The sequence below is a fragment of the Melanotaenia boesemani genome, chromosome 8, assembly GCF_017639745.1.
Source record: "Melanotaenia boesemani isolate fMelBoe1 chromosome 8, fMelBoe1.pri, whole genome shotgun sequence".
NCBI lineage: Eukaryota > Metazoa > Chordata > Actinopteri > Atheriniformes > Melanotaeniidae > Melanotaenia > Melanotaenia boesemani.
Genome location: NC_055689.1, coordinates 35201952 through 35219757, shown reverse-complemented (window position 1 = coordinate 35219757; position 17806 = coordinate 35201952). Strand labels below are relative to the sequence as shown.

General features: G+C 44.2%; 1 protein-coding gene across 6 annotated transcripts in view; it reads right to left on the bottom strand.

Annotated features, from left to right (window-relative positions):
• LOC121645098 (zinc finger protein 420-like) overlaps window positions 1-17806 on the bottom strand; it is a 1096702-nt gene that overhangs the window by 3288 nt on the left and 1075608 nt on the right. The window contains exons 1-2 of one of the 6 annotated variants that reach the window (XR_006011350.1): window positions 14763-14938; window positions 11193-11251 (exon numbers count right to left, since the gene is read on the bottom strand). The exons of 1 other annotated variant lie outside the window; for it this stretch is intronic. Coding sequence is in view for 1 of the 5 variants with exons in the window: in XM_041993461.1 (XP_041849395.1) it covers window positions 17260-17431 (172 nt within the window). In the remaining 4 variants the exon portion in view is untranslated. Of the gene's footprint in view, window positions 1-10915; window positions 11095-11192; window positions 11252-14762; window positions 14939-17259; window positions 17774-17806 lie in introns of those variants that run through there. 4 more of the 6 variants (XM_041993461.1, XM_041993467.1, XM_041993466.1 and 1 more) reach the window with 4 other exon arrangements.

Sequence of the window (17806 nt, the reverse complement as noted above, 5' to 3'; positions counted from 1 at the left end):
ACCGAGGGCTTGACCCGTCTCTCGGAAGAAAACAAGAAGATGAAGGAAACGGTGATCAATCTGCAGGCGCGGAGCATGAGAGAGAACCTGGTATTTGCAGGGATTCCAGAGCAGACGGAGGAGAACCCCGAGACCACGGTGAAAAACTTCATCAAAACCCACCTGAAGCTCCCGCAGGAAACAGTGAAAAGCATCTCCTTTCACAGAGTCCATCGGCTCGGCGGGAGGAAACCCGGGTCCAGCAGACCAAGACCTATTGTAGCAAAGTTCGTCAGCTTCAAACAGAAGGAGCAGGTGAAGAACCAGGGCCGCGAACTGAAGGGAAGTAAATGAACGATATCCCAGAGAGATTCTGGACTGACGGAGAGTCCTGTTTCCCATCAGGAGGAAATCCATCACTGAAGGCGCTCGCGCTGTCATCGCGGTGGATAAATTATTTATTAATGGACAGCTGTACCACGACCCGGACATCACTCCGTGGTTCTACTGACTTGGTATGTGCTTCAATTTTCCTGTTTTCTCACCAGATCATGTTATATCCTTAAAACTGCCATAAAAGATAATTTAGTTAACAGTAAATCCACTGCCCGTCTCCACTACACTGCTCTCAGCACAGATGCGTTTTTTAAATTACTTTTTTCATTTGGCACTGTCGCTCTTTTCACTCTTTACATTTCTTCTCTCCGACCCTTTAACGGTTAACGGTAACACTTCAATCAATCAATCAACCTTTATTTCTATAGCACCTTCTCATACCCCAGGGTACCCAAAGTGCTGTACAGATAAAATTACAACAAATAAAACATCAAATCATAATAAAACAAGCAGTTTAAAACAGTAAAATAACAGATAAAAATATAATTAAATTAAAAGACCTAGCCTAATGATCCTGCTCTCTAGTGTTAAAAGCCAAAGTAAAGAGATAAGTTTTCAAAAGACATTTAAAATTATTCAGATCTTTGGCAGACCTCACAGAGAGAGGAAGTCCATTCCAAAGTTTTGGAGCCACCACTGAGAAAGCTCTGTCTCCCCGAGTGACTAACCGAGTCCTCGGGACAACTAACCTCAGTTGATTTTCCGACCTCAGTGCCCTACCAGGACGGTGGTGGTGAAGCAACTCGGACAGATAAGGAGGTGCTAGACCATGTAAACATTTAAAAGTCAAAAGTAAGAGTTTAAAAGAAATTCTAAAAGCAACAGGCAGCCAGTGAAGGGATCTCAGCACTGGCGTAATGTGCTCCGGCCGTCTAGTTCCCGTTAGTAAGCGGGCAGCTGAGTTTTGAATCAGCTGAAGACGGCGCAGAAGAGACTGATCAATCCCAGAATAAAGGGAGTTGCAGTAGTCCAGTCTAGAGAAAATAAAAGCGTGAATAACCCTTTCTAGGGCATCACGGGGAAGGTAAGGCTTAATTCTGCTGATAAGCCTCAGCTGATAAAAGCTAGACTGGACTACTGCACAAACCTGCCTGTCAAATTTAAGGTTAGGATCAAATAAAACACCAAGATTTTTAATAAAAGAATGAATAAATAAGTCCAGGGTACCAATAACGCTGCTGCATCCTGCCAGCAGGTCAGATTTTCCAAAAATAATGACCTCTGTTTTTTTGCTGTTTATACATAGGAAATTTCTCTCCATCCAAATTTTAACATCCTGCAAACACTGTTGAAGATTTTTAACGCAATGGTCTTCTGCAGATTTAAAAGATAAATAGATCTGAATGTCATCGGCATAACAGTGAAAAGAGACTCTATATTTTTTGAAAATAGATCCCAGGGGAAGCAAGTATAACGAAAACAAAATAGGGCCTAGGATGGAGCCTTGAGGAACCCCATAGCTAAGTTGGGCCTCAGAAGAAGAGAAATGCTCAAGATGGACTGAAAAGATTCTCTTTTTTAAATAGGACTCAAACCATTTGAGTACAATACCATTAATTCCTATAGAATGTTGCACGCGCATTAAAAGAATGTCATGATCCACCGTATCAAAGGCTGCAGTTAGGTCAAGAAGGATTAAAACAGCAGAGGCTCCAGTATCAGTAGCTAAAAATAAATCATTGCACACCCTAAGAAGGGCTGTTTCAGTGCTATGACACGGCCTAAAACCAGACTGGAATTTTTCATAAAGATCATAAAGTTTTAGATGATCCTGCAACTGATTGTAAACAACCTTCTCTAAAATTTTGGAGAGAAAAGGAAGCTTGGAAATTGGCCTAAAATTTGAAAGAATGGTAGGATCCAGGTCATTCTTTTTAAGAAGAGGTTGCACAGCAGCATGTTTCAGAGCAGATGGAACACAACCCAAAGTAAGCGAAGAATTAACAAAGTTAACAATCCAGGGACCTACAGCATACAATACCTCCTTCAGTAGTCGAGGTGGAATAGAATCACCAGGACAGTGTGAAGGCCTCAGATGTTGCACTATTTCAGAAAGCTTACAGATAGTCACAGGTTCAAAATGTTCAAACACAGCAGAAGACACAGTCAGTACAGCCGGATCTGGTGAGGACAATGAGGGTGAGCATCTAACAGCACTCACTTTCTCAGTAAAGAATTTTAAAAATCTTTCACACAATACAATAGATGGAGTCAGAGGAGATGAATCATACGGATTCAATAGAGAGTTCAAGGAGTTAAAAAGAATTCGAGGTTTACTGATGTTCACAGACACTAAGTTTGAAATAAACTGGGTCTTAGAATTCTTTACAGCATCGTGATATTCAGATAAAGCATTTTTTAATATATCCAAGGACACATGAAGCCTGTCCTTCTTCCATTTCCTCTCCGCCCTCCGAGTGATGCGCCTGAGCGCACGGGTGTGATCATTGAGCCACGGCTGTACAGCTGGTTTACAGCGTAAAATCCTGACAGGGGCAATGGAGTCTAAAATGTCAGAACACAGGAAGCTGAACTCCTCCAAAAGTCTATCCACATCTCCATGCTGCTGTAAGTCCACAGAGGGAAGGGTGGACTTAGTAAAAGCAGCAGAAAAAAGGACGGCCGTCTGTGCAGTGATCAGGCGTCTTGAGCGGACCGAGGCGCTTGAACCAGACTCAGATTTAACCAGATCAAATTTAAACAAAACAGGCCGATGATCGGAGATGCCCACATCACAAATCTCCTGTATATCACCATGCACACCCAAAGTGAGGACCAAATCCAGAATATGACCCTTTTCATGTGTTGGTTCCTTTACCAACTGAAGCAGGTTAAAAGAACTGATCAGGCTCATGAAGTCTTTAACTAGTGGTTTGTACTCACAACAGACATGTATATTAAAATCTCCAACAATCAGAATTCGATCATATTCCAATCTAATTGATGAGAGAAGGTCTGCAAAGTCCTGAAGGAAGCTATTATTAAAATTGGGCGGCAGATAGATCACCACACACAGCAGCGGAGTCTCACATTTAATCTCCACCAGCTGAACTTCAAAGCTGGAAAAGCTCTGCACTGGTAGCTGCCGACACAAAAAACATGATCGAAATAAAACAGCGAGTCCTCCACCTTTCCCTGCAGTACGAGGGGCGCTGAAAAATCCACAGTCCGGAGGAAGAAGTTCTGAGAACGATGAAAACTCACCCGCTCGCAGCCAAGTCTCCGTCAGAAACATAAAATCCAGTTCCCGCGATATGAAGAAATCATTAAGGATGAAGGTTTTGTTTGCTAGTGATCTAGCATTAATGAGAGCCGCGCTGACAATCACCTCCTCTGTCTTTGTTGTTGACGAAGAGACACGATCCAGCAGACGGAGGTTGCGCAACTCCACGCCACGTTTGAGTTGCCAAGACCTGCGACGAGGACGCGCCGCCATCAACAGGTGAGCTTGGCCCTCCACTGCTTTCGGAAAAACAGGCCGAATCAATCGCAAGGAACACCAATGATCCAACATATGACGTTTTCCTATAGATCTCCTGATCGCCTTAATTCTGACCAAAACGCCACCTCGCCTTCCTCGTTTCCGTGGGCGTTTTTTCGGCGGAAGGCCGACAGGTATGCGCCGTAGTTCAGACGGGATGTCAGAGAGGAACGGTGGAGGATCTGAAGTTCTGCCATTCGTAATCCTATTCAGTTTTGATCTTTGAGTTAGACCAATATGTAGTAGGGCTTGTCGATCATATACCAGAAAAGCTGTCACATTATGCCAGTTAAAAAACTATAAAAATACTAAAAAAGCATTAATCAGCAGACGTCGAGCCGCACACGCTGGCGCCATCTTGCTCACTTTAGACTGCTTGTCATTATATTATATACACATCAGCACTTTTCATGATTCACAGGAACACACACAGAACAGCACAAGCGCACATACATCCCTGTCACAACCAGCTGGCAGATACACATGCACGCAGAGAAGCAGTGGGATGCACGCACACACGCTTCAGTAATATGCATATAGCCTCATTTCTGTGGTTGGTTCATGAACAAACTCACATTTGTCACTTGGAATGTGCGTGGAGCTGGCACAGGGGAAAAGAGGTTCAAAATTTTTAATCGTTTGCAAGAAATGAAAGCAGATATAATATTACTCCAAGAGACTCATTTATCAAACTCAACAATAGATCTTCTCTCAACAACCCAGTTTCCACATGTGTATTCAGCTTGTTATAATTCTAGGCAGAGAGGAGCAGCAACTCTTATTAATAGAAGGTTAAATTTTGACATAGATAATACAATCATAGATCCAGAAGGCAGATTTATAATAGTTACTTTATCTATTAAAAATGTTAAGTTATGTATCGCAAATATATCTGGTCCAAATATTGATGATCCTCCTTCTTTCACTCCCTCTTCACCTCTATGGTCACTCAGATAACACATTAATTATAGGAGGTGATTTTAACATTATACTGGACAAACAAAGTACCACAGGAGCTCATCGAGTCTGGAAATCCTCAGAAACTAAAACAGTACATGAAGGATTTTGGTCTCTGTGATGCTTGGCGCTCTCACCATCCCACACTAAGAGAATACACCTTCTTCTCTTCAGTTCACCATTCCTATTCTAGATTAGATTATTTCTTAACTAGCAGCTCGCTGATGAATAACATGTCAGAAATCAGAATCCATCCTATTAGCATTAGTGATCACGCACCAGTATCATTCACTCTGAGAAGTAAGAGCAATAAACCAGCAACTAGAAACTGAAGATTTAATACGTCATTACTTAAAGATCCTGAGTTTATCAGCTACTTTAAAAGAGAATGGTCCTTATATCTAGAAAATAACGACTTGCCAGAAACTTCAGCGTGTGTTCTTTGGGAAGCAGGAAAAGCAGTAATGAGAGGGAAAATCATTTCCTTTTCTTCTCATAAGAAAAAGAAGGAAACTTTGAGAATTTCAGAGTTAGAACTCAGAATTAAATCCTTAGAGGAGCTTACCATGTCTCCCCAGAAGAACACACACTAAATGCTATAAGGAAAGCTAAACTTGAATTTAATGAAATAATAGATAAAAAGACGCAATTCTTGGTGCAAAGACTTTGTTTGGAGAATTTTGAGCATGGCAACAAATCTGGAAGGTTCCTGGCTAATCAGTTAAAAACAAATAAGGAGAAAACAACCATCTCCTCTGTCAGAGATCCAGAAGGAAACATCAGCCACCACCCTGACAAGATAAATAACACTTTCAAAGAATTCTATAAAACATTATATACATCACAACTAACTACAACAGATGACAACATTGATAAATTTCTTAGTAACATCAATCTTCTTCAATTAAAACATGAAAATAAAATGGTCTTGGATTCCCCCCTTTCAGTTGGCGAACTCCATGAAGCTCTCCAGCATATGTCCAACAATAAAGCTCCAGGTCCAGATGGCTACCCAGCAGAATTCTACAAAGAATTCTGGACAACGTTGGCACCCACTTTCTACAATATGATATTAGAAATAAAGGAAAAACAAAAAATACCTTCAAATATGAACCTAGCCAATATTACTCTACTATTAAAACCAGGTAAAGACCCGACACTTCCATCCAGTTACCGTCCAATTTCATTAATAAATGTAGATCTCAAAATAATTAGCAAAGCTTTGGCCAGAAGAATAGAAAAAATAACCCTTCTAATAATACATCCTGACCAAACAGGCTTTATTAAAGGTAGACATTCCTCTACTAACATGCGTAGATTAATTAACATCATAGATTATTCTACTCTACATAATCTGGAATCCACAGTCATTTCTTTAGACGCAGAAAAAGCATTTGACCGAGTAAACTGGAAATTTTTATTTGCTACGTTAAACAAATTTGGGTTTGGGTCATCTTTCATAGATTGGATAAAAATATTATATAACAACCCAAATGCATGTGTGAAGACCAATGATCAAACCTCTCCAAGCTTCTGTTTGCAGAGAGGCACCAGACAGGGCTGCCCACTTTCTCCATCACTCTTTGCTATTTTTATTGAACCCCTAGCTGCTGCCATAAGACAAAATAAAGAGATTAAAGGAATCCATGCCAAAAATATAGAACATAAGATAAGTCTTTATGCTGATGATGTATTACTTTTCCTCCAGAACTCACTGACGTCTCTCCCCCAGACAATCACACTTATTAACACATTCTCATCAATATCTAATTACTCTATTAACTGGTCTAAGACAATTGCTATGCCCATCAACTGTGACCTACAAAACATACCCAACACTACAATACAGTCTCGAAACATTAGATATATAGGCATAAACATTTCCCCCAGGTTATCAGAACTAACAAAGCTAAATTGTGTCCAGCTACTTGAAGCAATAGAGGATGATCTCTCACTGTGGAGGCGCTTACCCATATCACTCATGGGGAGGGTTGCCACAGTTAAAATGATGGTTCTATCAAAAGTAAACTATCTGTTTTCAATGATACCCACTAAACCAGGGCTATTCAATTCGGTCCTACGAGGGCCGCAACCCAGCAGGTTTTCCATGTATCCCTGCTTCAACACACCTGATAGCCCTGCACTAAACCATCCTCCAGTTGGTTTAAGTCACTGGACTCACATATATCTAAATTTTTATGGAAAAATAAGCCATCACGTATCAGTCTAAAAACTGACTAAACAGACTAAAGATAGAGGCGGATTGGAGCTACCCGACTTTAATCATGTTTTCTTAGCTAACAAGCTGCAGTATATCTCCAAATAGCTTAAACTTAGCAGTCTGGATGAATCATGGTTAGATGTAGAGCAAGCATTGTGTGAGGATCTGTTTATCTCTGACCTGCCATTCATCAGCTCAACCATCAAAACACATAAGTGTTTTAAAAGCATCAATATCAGTTCCTCCTTAGTGGCTTGGTGGGATTTTCTAAAAATAACCAAATCCTCACTTTTTCCATGTAAGTTTACACCCCTCTGGAACAACCCTGACATCCTGCAAAACAAAAAGCTTATCAATTTTACTCAATGGAAAAATAAAGGAATAAAACAGTTAGAACATATAATAGAAAATGGAAACTTCTTATCATTTAATATTCTCACTTCACAATATGGAATCAGTAGCAAAACATTTTTAGAATATCACCAGCTTAAATCTATTATATGCAAAAAATATACCATTAATCAATTAAACTTACAGCTACCTATTAGGGTGGCAGAATTCATGAATCTCAATGCCCCAAAGCTATTATCAAAAACATATAGACTATTATCTAAACTAGAAGACTCAATCTGTCTTCCAACTTCAAAATGGGAGGGTGACTTATCCAGTAACTTTAATAAAGATAAATGGTCACAAATATGTTTAAACACCCTTAAAATGACTAAAAATTCAAATATGCAACTAATACAATTCAAAATTCTGCATAGAACTCATTATACAGGACAAAGGATGTTCAGGATGGGTCTGTCACAATCAAACATCTGCACACACTGCAATGAAAACACACCAGACAATTACCTCCATGCCTTGTGGTCCTGCACACCTGTCCGCAGGTTCTGGCTTCAGGTATGTGTGGACATGTCAACATGGTTTAAATGTAATATTGCTACAATCCCCGCACTATGTCTACTAGGTGACTTGGGTGACATTAATATGGCAATTAACTCTGCACACATGATACGCACAGCATTATGCATTGCAAAGAAAACTATTCTTGTGAACTGGAAAAACAAAAATAATCTGTGTATTCAGCAGTTTAGGAATCTCTTAGTTGACCACATCAGTAGTGAGTGAGTAGTGAGTGATTTTGCGGGCTGGGCTGGGGTTCTGGGCTCTGGTGCCTGGGGTGGTCCTCCTCCCTCCGGGGTGGTGGGCTCCGTATGTGCCTGGGGTCTGGGCCTGCCCGGATGTGCTGCCGTGGTGTGGGTTGGTGCATGCCCTGGTGTCTGGTTGACACCCTGGGACCCATGGTATGGCCCGGGGGCAGGGGGGTGTAGGGGTTTGAAGGAGGGCTGAGTGGGATTCGGGGGATTATAGGGGGAGGTGCTGGGGTGTGAGACAGGGATGCTTGTATGTTGTGTGTGTGTGTCTATACTTTGGATGTTTGTGTGAATGGGGGGGTATGTTTGTGTGCGTGCGTATGCATGTGTTAGGATGAGTGGGGGTGTGTCTGGGGAGTGAGAGTGGGAGGGTTGGATGCTGTGCGAGTGTTTATATTTTTTGGGTGGGGCTGAGAGGGCATATGTGAGTTAGGATGAGTGGGAGTGTGCAAGGAAATAGGTGTGTGCATGTGTTTCTGTGTGTGGTTGTGGCGGGGTTAAGTGCACTTGTGGGGGGCCGTGGGTCTGCCGCTGTCCCCATCCTCTCATTCCCCGTTAGGGGTGTGGGGGGGTGGGAACTTTCTGGGGTGGGTGGCGGCTCACTGGCTGCGGTCCCTGAATGGCCCGGTCGTGGGGGGCGGCCTCTCCTGGTCTGTCTTGCCCGGGGGGGCCTCCTGGGGAGCAGGGGTGCCTAATGCCACTAAAGGCTCATCATCCAGAAGGAAGTTTAGGGTTAGGGTTCCAGAGGGAAGTTTGCTTCCCTCTGGAACGGAACGGAGGAGACCATTCAGTGGTCTCCTTGGATGCACCCCGTGGCTGCTCGCCTCTCAGTTTTAATTGCACCGAGACACCAAAACACAAGAAACACAACACACAAACAACACCTGGGGGGCATGGCATGCGGTGCATGGTGGGCGGGGCCACTTAGGTGGCCCGGCTCGCGGCTCATTGCAGTCACTGCCCCTCAATTTTAATTGCACACAACACACACTACATAAACAGTCAGGAGCGGGGAGGGAGAGGGTATTGGGGACCTCTTACACCCCTGCTCCTCCTGTGTGTGGCTGAGGGCGGGCAGGGTCCCGGGGTGGCTGTGCTGGTGGGCTGTTGGCTCTATGGGAGTTGGGTCAAGGGGGGGGTGCTTGGGGCTCGCTGTCCGCTGGTCCGCCTGGGGTGTCCACGGGGCATGGTGGGTGGGTTGTGTGTGGCGTGATTGTGTGGTGGTGAGTGATTGTGGGTGCGGCACGGGGAGGGTGTGAGTGTGGGGTTATATGGGGTGCAGGTTGAAGTAGATGGGGAGTGGGGGGAGGGGGCCGATAGCACCCTGGTTCCCGGGGTGTGCTGCTGGAACATCGGGGTGTGTGCTGGCCTACGCCGGGTGGCTGTCTTGGGGGGCCTGGTCCTCCTAGGCATGTAGCGGGCCCTCTGCCTTTGGGGGGTGGGGCGGCCGCCTCTGGGCTCCTGGGGCCCTGGGCCCTTCGCTTGGGCTGCCCTGGGTGGCCGGTCCCTGGCGGGGCCGGCGGCTGCTGATCTTGGCCCCACTGGGCCTCCGTGGAGGCGAGGTCACATTTGCATGATCTCACTCACCACTCTTCATCACTGATCACTCCTTGTTTCTCATGCTCTGCCTGCTGACAGTCACTGAGTTGTCCAGTGGGTTTTAATACTAAGCGATAATTATAAAAAAAATTTTTTTGTATTTTTCCTGTGAGTTAGTATCTGGTCGCTGTTATGTCTTTTTGATTTGGTTATTATTTAAAAACTCTTAATGACTGGCAGCTCTGTTTTTTCTGTGTGTGTGTTTCTGCTTTTGTAAAAGTTGTAGGAAATTTTCTGGTGTGTTCATGTACAGGTGTAACAGTTTGGTCGTTTCCTTCTGTCTGTGATCTTTTTGTCTCCTTTCTTCTTTCCCTTTTGCTCTTTTTGCTATTTTCCATCTTTTTCTGTCCCCTCCGGTCGGGTCCAGCAAGATTACATAGATTCTGTGATTCAAAGTAAATAAATAAATAAATTAATCACATTATCAAGAGGAGCCTTACCCATAGGCCTCCCCTTGGTAGAGCAAATTTGTTCAGCACGATACAGCAACCAGATTATCATTTTGCTGCTATGATGCTGGACAGGACAAGTTAAAAATAAATAAATAAAAATAAAAAAAAAAGTGTTCGAGCTTTGCTGACGTACTTGCGTCGTACACAAGGTCCGATTTACAAACCTCACATGTATTTAATTTATTTTATAAGTTTAACGTGAAGTTGTTCCAGACTTTTGACGTCCTCGGCCACCGTTTTGCTCCCTAGTTCGCCGCCATATTTTTCCTCTGGCAGACTTTATTGCGCATGTGCAACTCTCAGCAGAGATAAAAAAAGAAGACGATGTCTCACTCTGTAGTTTCTTTTTTTTTTGCCGACAATAGATTACGGCTAAATTCGTTGTCGACTATTTTTATTGTCGACTAACGTCGACTAATCGTTGCAGCCCTAGTTGGCAGCACTGAGTACAACCAGCTGCCGGCTGTTAAAGGGGTGTGTTACTGCGCCCTTGTTATTTAGGCAGCTTAATGAAGCTTTGGCTTTGCGTTGGCCTCCTGGTGGTTGGCAGACTACAGGGTGAGAATGTACATGATCAGAGATGCAGCAGAGCCGCACTTTGAATGCAAGTATCGTTGACGATCAGGTGAATTTAATTGTGGCCAAAATCGGATTAATTGTGCAGCCCTACTAGTCAGGATACCTCCAGGACGCCTCCCTGATGAGGTGTTCGGGCATGTCCCATCTGGAGGAGGCCGCGGGGAAGACCCAGGACATGCTGGACGGACGACATCTCTCGGCTGGCCTGGGAACACCTCGGGATTCCCCTGGATGAGCTGTTGTAATTTCACAGTTTCATCCTTCAGCCAAAGCTGCTCTTCCTCCTGACTGCTGAGGAGTTCCTCCTCTTCCTCTTTAATACGAGCAGACTCTGGTTGCTCCTGGTCCAGGTTTGAGTTCTGGTTGCACAGCTGCTGGTCATCTTGAAGAGCTTCATCCACCTTGTAGACATATTGATGTGGAACCTCTGGAGGGATAAAGGGACAAATGAAAAACATGAAGAAAGATTTTAGTTTAGGTTAATTACTAGGGTTCCTAAAAAAGAAAAAACAGGACTTAATATTTATATTATTAAGTAGAGGAAGGGAGTAGTCTCCCTGTAGAGGGCCGATCATGTTGTCCCCTTCATAAGGGGAGCATCATTTTAGCGACATACAGGAGGAGGGTGTTGGAGCCGTGCACACTGCACATTAGGGCTGCTCGATTATGGGAAAAATGATAATCACGATTATTTTGAGTGAAATTGAGATCTCGATTATTTAACACGATTAGAGAAAGAGAGAGTTTTGGGGGGGGTCATTGTGACATTTTAAGTGTTTACTGTGGTAATACAGACTAGTTTCTTTCTACTAGGTCCCCGTAGCTATTGTTTCTCTGAGACCAGCAGCTATGTTCTGCCCGGTGTGATCTGGGAAAAAAATAGTCTGAAAACATTTCGTTTTTACGTTGAAATCCGCGTCAATAAAAGGTAGCGAGACATTTCTATACGGCTTGACCACAGGTCCGTAGTGGTGGCGAAACATTGGATTGAACACCCTCACCACACTCATCATACAGGGCAGGAGAGACACTCCACTAACATGGTGTTAAGATGGCAGTGATGCCATTTGTCCAAAGTGTTGATGAGGTTCTTAAATCCCAGATGTTTGCTGTGTTAAATGAGAAAAAATGTCTGTTTGTTTATAACGTTTGTCTCTCTGTGACTCTGGGAGCTGGTGGATTATTTAGTCGCGACTCACAAAAATGGAACGTTTTTCTATTTTCTTGTGGCGCATCGCAAGCCCCCGTGTGCACGTCTGCGTGCACGAGCGCAACATTTCACATGCACGACTGTCGCTTGGCTGGAGGAGGGCAGCGATTTCCGCCTCATCTCGCAAGTTTGATAGAAAATGAAGGAGAAGGAGCGACGTCGCCTCCCATGTGTCCAGCCCATAACTGGCGAGGTGTTTGCAACTCGCGCTGAATGAAACTAAAGCAGTCGGGGCTGTGGGAGGAGTCTGCAGCAGTGGGAGGAGTCTGCAGCAGTGGGAGGAGTCTGTAGCAGTGGGAGGAGTCTGCAGCAGTGGGAGGAGTCTGCACCAGAGCGCTGCAATGACTGTTGCGCTCGATTTGCAACTGAGAACAGCACGGGAGGAAACTGTGAAGGACAAAAATAATCGGACCATTTCATTTTTATGATCGTTGAAAACCCAGATCGTAATTGTGATTAAAATTCGATTAATCGCCCAGCCCTACTGCACATGCCTGCTTTGCTACTAGTTTCATGGAGAAACAAAACACGGAGGAGAGGAGCAGGAGGAGGAGATGGAGGAGAAGATGGAGGAGGAGCAGAAGGAGAAAAGTCAGTGGGAGTGGCCATGGGCCAAGCCAGAGAGAGAGAATGAGTGAAAGAAAAGGAAAGATGATCTGGATGCACTTTTTTCCTATTACTGTTTCTATTTCTTATTCCCACGTTGTTTGGTTTGAACTGAAGCAGATTTTTTCCTCCTGATGTACAGATTGTTGTGGGATGTGTGTGTGTGGTTCAGGCAGCTCAGTGTGTGTGTGAACGTAAGTGAGTGTGCGTGCAGAGAAAGACGCGCAGCGTGACTGATGAGACCGGAAGCAGCGTGTGTAAAAAAAATAGATGTTATTTTTTATTATTTCTACCTCCGGGTAGAAAGAGATGATGGGGACCAGAGCAGGTAGAGAGCAGTAGGGATTGTTAATAACAGTGCAGATCTGTAATAAAGCCCCTTTCCTTCAGCGAAATAGCCGTTCTTTTATTTGTGTTCCACCACATCAACAAGTGCAGAGTGTAGTTTAGGGAGTTAGCCCCGAAGCAAATGCTGTTTCAGCACCGGAGAAGACTGTTCTACCCTGACCACCCGTCAGGAGAGGGAACAGCATGGTTAATAAGAGATTAGAGAACTAGGGATGTTGTAGTATCATCTATATATGTTACACCTGGACATACCAGGGACTTCACAATGTTCTTAACAATATAATACTTCAAATATTTTAATGGCCCTACAACTATGCAGGTACTTTAGTAAAAGCAGTGAATAATAACAGTTGTGTTTTAGGCCAATATTTTGTTTTCTGTATACTGGGTATCTATGGGGTAATAAAAGGTAGTAAAAGAAATACATATATGTCGTTGCGGTAATCCCAAAACTCGTTGATGGACACCAGCAGTGAGGGATGCCATCGGGCCTTTTTGGCCTGTGGGACTTCGGAGGAAGATGATGGGTATCGGCAGGCTAAGCGGGATTCGGCTTTGCCGGTCACTAAGGCAAAAATTCGGCCATGGGAGGAGTTTGGAGAGGCCATGGAGAATGACTTCTGGACGGCTTTGAGGAGATTCTAATCCACCATCCGGCGGCTCAGGAGGGGAAAGCAGTGCTCCATCAACACTATGTACAGTGGGGATGGGGGGCTGCTGACCTCGACTTGGGACATTGTGAGCGGGTGGAGGGAATACTTCGAAGACCTCCTCAATCCCACCAACACGTTTTCCAAAGACGAAGCAGAGTCTGGGGACCCTGGCGTTGGCTCTCCCATCTCTGGGGCTGAGGTCACTGAGGTGGTCACTGGTTTCCTGTGTTGCCTCCGTCCAATCAGCTTCTTTTGCCAACATGATGTCAAGTTCAGATATTTTGATTCTAGTGTGGATTACATTCATCTGTAAAGTCTTTTGCAGCGTATTATCACTCACATTAGCAACTAAAACTAAGGGTGTGTCCCAATTTGCGGACTTCTATACTTCGAACACTACATTTAAGTGCAGTAAAATTTCAGTAAAAACTGAAAAAAGTACCCGGATGCTGCCCTAAACTCGGCCAAAAATCTAGTGCGAAACGATGGACACTATGCACACTAAACGGACGCCATCTTGCTGACGTACCGGAAGGGGAGGGACTTTCAACCAGTTGTCCAGAGCCGAATAATGGTGGCCACCAACTCAGCGGTACCGATGCAGGCAGAGGCTATTTTGTACTGTTGTAAGTATGAAGTTATTTGATCATAATTCTAATATAAACAGCAGCATGCTTCTTATCTCCTCTATCCCTGCCAATAGTTATGGATGTGATTATTTGTTGGAGGCTGCAGTACAGTTAGCACACGTAAATGTTAGCAGTTTTTAGTGGTTTCGTGGAAGTAGATGGGCTATAAGTGTTAGAAATGATTAATACTATAGGTTCTGTATGTTTATTCATGATTGTTAAACCTCCAGATTAAGCACTGCGGGGTCTTTGGAATAATCAAAATGGTCCTTGATCTGAAAACTGATTGGGGAAACACTGCTGGTTAGAAATACCCAGTCCTAATATATACATGTGAGCAGGACGGCAGGACCTGGGTTGGCATTGAAAGCCTCGATCGGTTCTGCTGTCCGGCAGCAGAGCCACACTTTGAATGTTAATATAGTTGACGATCAGGTGAATTTAATTGTGGCCAAAATCGGATTAATTGTGCAGCCCTACTGGTCAGGATACCTCCAGGACGCCTCCCTGATGAGGTGTTCGGGCATGTCCCATCTGGAGGAGGCCGCGGGGAAGACCCAGGACATGCTGGACGGACGACATCTCTCGGCTGGCCTGGGAACGCCTCGGGATTCCCCTGGATGAGCTGTTGAAATTTCACAGTTTCATCCTTCAGCCAAAGCTGCTCTTCCTCCTGACTGCTGAGGAGTTCCTCCTCTTCCTCTTTAATACGAGCAGACTCTGGTTGCTCCTGGTCCAGGTTTGAGTTCTGGTTGCACAGCTGCTGGTCATCTTGAAGAGCTTCATCCACCTTGTAGACATATTGATGTGGAACCTCTGGAGGGATAAAGGGACAAATGAAAAACATGAAGAAAGATTTTAGTTTAGGTTAATTACTAGGGTTCCTAAAAAATAAACTTTTTTATACTTTCACTCGCTCCAGACTCTTGGTAGTTTTTCTCAGTTTGGGGACTGTGGGTAGAGACCGAAAGAACAAGATCGCGAGTACAAACGGCCGAAATGAGTTTCCTCCGCAGGGTGGCCGGACTCTCCCTTAGAGATAAGGTGAGAAGCTCGGTGGTCCGGGAGGGGCTCAGAGTAGAGCCGCTGCTCCTCCACATCAAGAGGAGCCAGATGAGGTGGCTCGGGCATCTGGTTAGGATGCTTCCTGGACGCCTCCCTGGTGAGGTGTTCCAGGCACGTCCCACCGGAAAGAGGCCCCGAGGAAGACCCAGGACACGCTGGATGGACTACATGTCTCGGCTGGCCTGGGAACGCCTCGGGAAATCCTTCCGGATGGGCTGTTGAATATGCCGGGGAGAGGGAAGTCTGGGTTTCCCTGCTGAGGCAGCTGCCCCCGCAACCCGACCCCGGATAAGGATGGATGGAGGAACGGATGGATGGGCTGGGTTTGACAAACCAATTTTTTAATTTAATTATTAAAATAAACCTGGGCCGGCATTGAAAGCCTCGATCGGTTCTGCTGTCCGACCTGTTGTGTGCATGCGTGGTGTCGGAACAGCTCTAGTATGTTGATGCTAGCAAGCCACGTTCCGTCCCACAACTTTGGCTCGCTGACCCGGCATTTAAAGACCGGCTTTAGCCGGTCATGGGGAACGATCGGGAAGCTTTTTGTAAAGTGTGCAGGAAAACCAATAATGTGACCTGGAACGGTGTCACAGCGATCATATCACATGGTTTTTGGTGCAACTGCAAACAACCACCTGGTTTGTTGCTGTACTGTTCCATCTCCCATCAGCCCAAACATAAAAGCTACTGGTTATTCCAGCCTTGGACATACAGGGTCTATATGGGATTTCCTGCTACCACAGAGAAAATACCAGTTCATTTTATGTGCTGTGTTAAAGTGACAGGTGGATATTTCAGTACTGCTGCTGCTCAGCTAAACTAGTCTGTACACGTAGGCTACCGTCCACATCTGTCCACATCTGTCCTGGTCCAGCTCAGAAACAGCTGTAAACTGGGCCAATGAGGAACATTTTCTTAGTCCAGGTTAAAGCTGATGAGGAGACTTTGTGACTTCATCAGTGTGTTTATCTGGCTGGAAATCTGCTTGTTGGCTTATTTTACTGCATGAAATCTTTGGTGGGTCCTGCTGGACCAAACAGACCTCCACAGGTGGGCTGCTGCATGGAAAAGTTTAATATGTTTAATATGTCTTAAATTGTAATGTAATGTTTTATTTTAGGATTGAAACACTGCTCTTTTAAAATAATGCAAAACATAAAAGAACCAGTCTGTTGAACGACTCTTTGAAGTGACGACTCCCGAATGAACGACTCATTTCAAAGAGCCATAAGTCCCATCACTACAAAACACACTCATTTTAAATGGGAACATCATCTTCCCCAAATTAAGATAAAATGAAGCTTTTTTTCCTGAAAGGACCAAATTATCAGTCAGTTTTAGGTATTTACCCAGTAAGAACATGTGAAGTTCACTTACTTACCCGGTAACTGCAGCTAGTTCAAATGGGTAAATACGAGGAAACTACTGTTCAACAGCTTCATAATTACTCTGGATTTACCCATGAAGTTCTTAGTAGCAGCAACACATGACGGTAACTACAGAAACATGTCAGTAAAAACGTAGAAAGAAAGAAGTGTTGAAGTACAGTGAAAAGCTTCTATTATTTCCTGCTAACTACGTCCCTGCAAATATCTGCATTGGGGTGGTAGAGATGTGAAACGTCTGCAACCAGCCCACAGTGGCATCTCAGCGTCTCTCTTAGTGTTTCTGCCTGAAACTGCAGCTGCAGCATCATTTTCCTCTCAGTCTAAAACTAAATGCTGCCACGTGGACTACAGATGGGAATTAGTGAGAACGCTGGAATCTGCTACAGAGCATCTTTACCTTGTGGATCAGGTTTTCTACATGGTCCCTGACAAATAAAGCAAATAAATCTAAACTAAATGTACCGTAGAGCTCTGATCAGGATCCTCCATGAGTCCATGTGTTAGTTCATTCAGACCATCCCAGTGTTTCATACCTGTTCTGATTAACTTTATCTGTGGTTTCCAGGTGGAATCCAGCAGTCTGCGCTGACGATCGATCTCTTCTTCGTACTGGACGATGGTTTTTTCAAACTCTGTGAATATTTCTTCAGCAGCAGCAGTTAGTCGCTCGCTGATAAACTCTCTCAGATGCTGAACTGAAGACATTGTTGCTGAAACACTGAAATATTCAGCTGAGAGACGACAACACAACCGTCTTCCTGCTCCGTCCTCACACGAGGAAAGCTAACGATGCTGCTAGCGGCTTGTTTACTTCCGGTTGGTGTCACACTGGGAAGTTCCGGCAGCAGAAGAGGAAGTCAACCTTTTATTCCGCTTTGTATTGGAAACATTACTTACTTAAATGTACTTACTTAAATATAATTTAACCGTAGTACTTACCTAAATATAATTTAATTATGTACACCAATGACGTCAGAAACTAATGTTTAACCCTTTATAGGGATTTAATCTTTGTCCAATTACAAGACGTTTGAGAGCTAATCTGAATGTATAAATAAAACCTAAAAGCACTCAGAGACC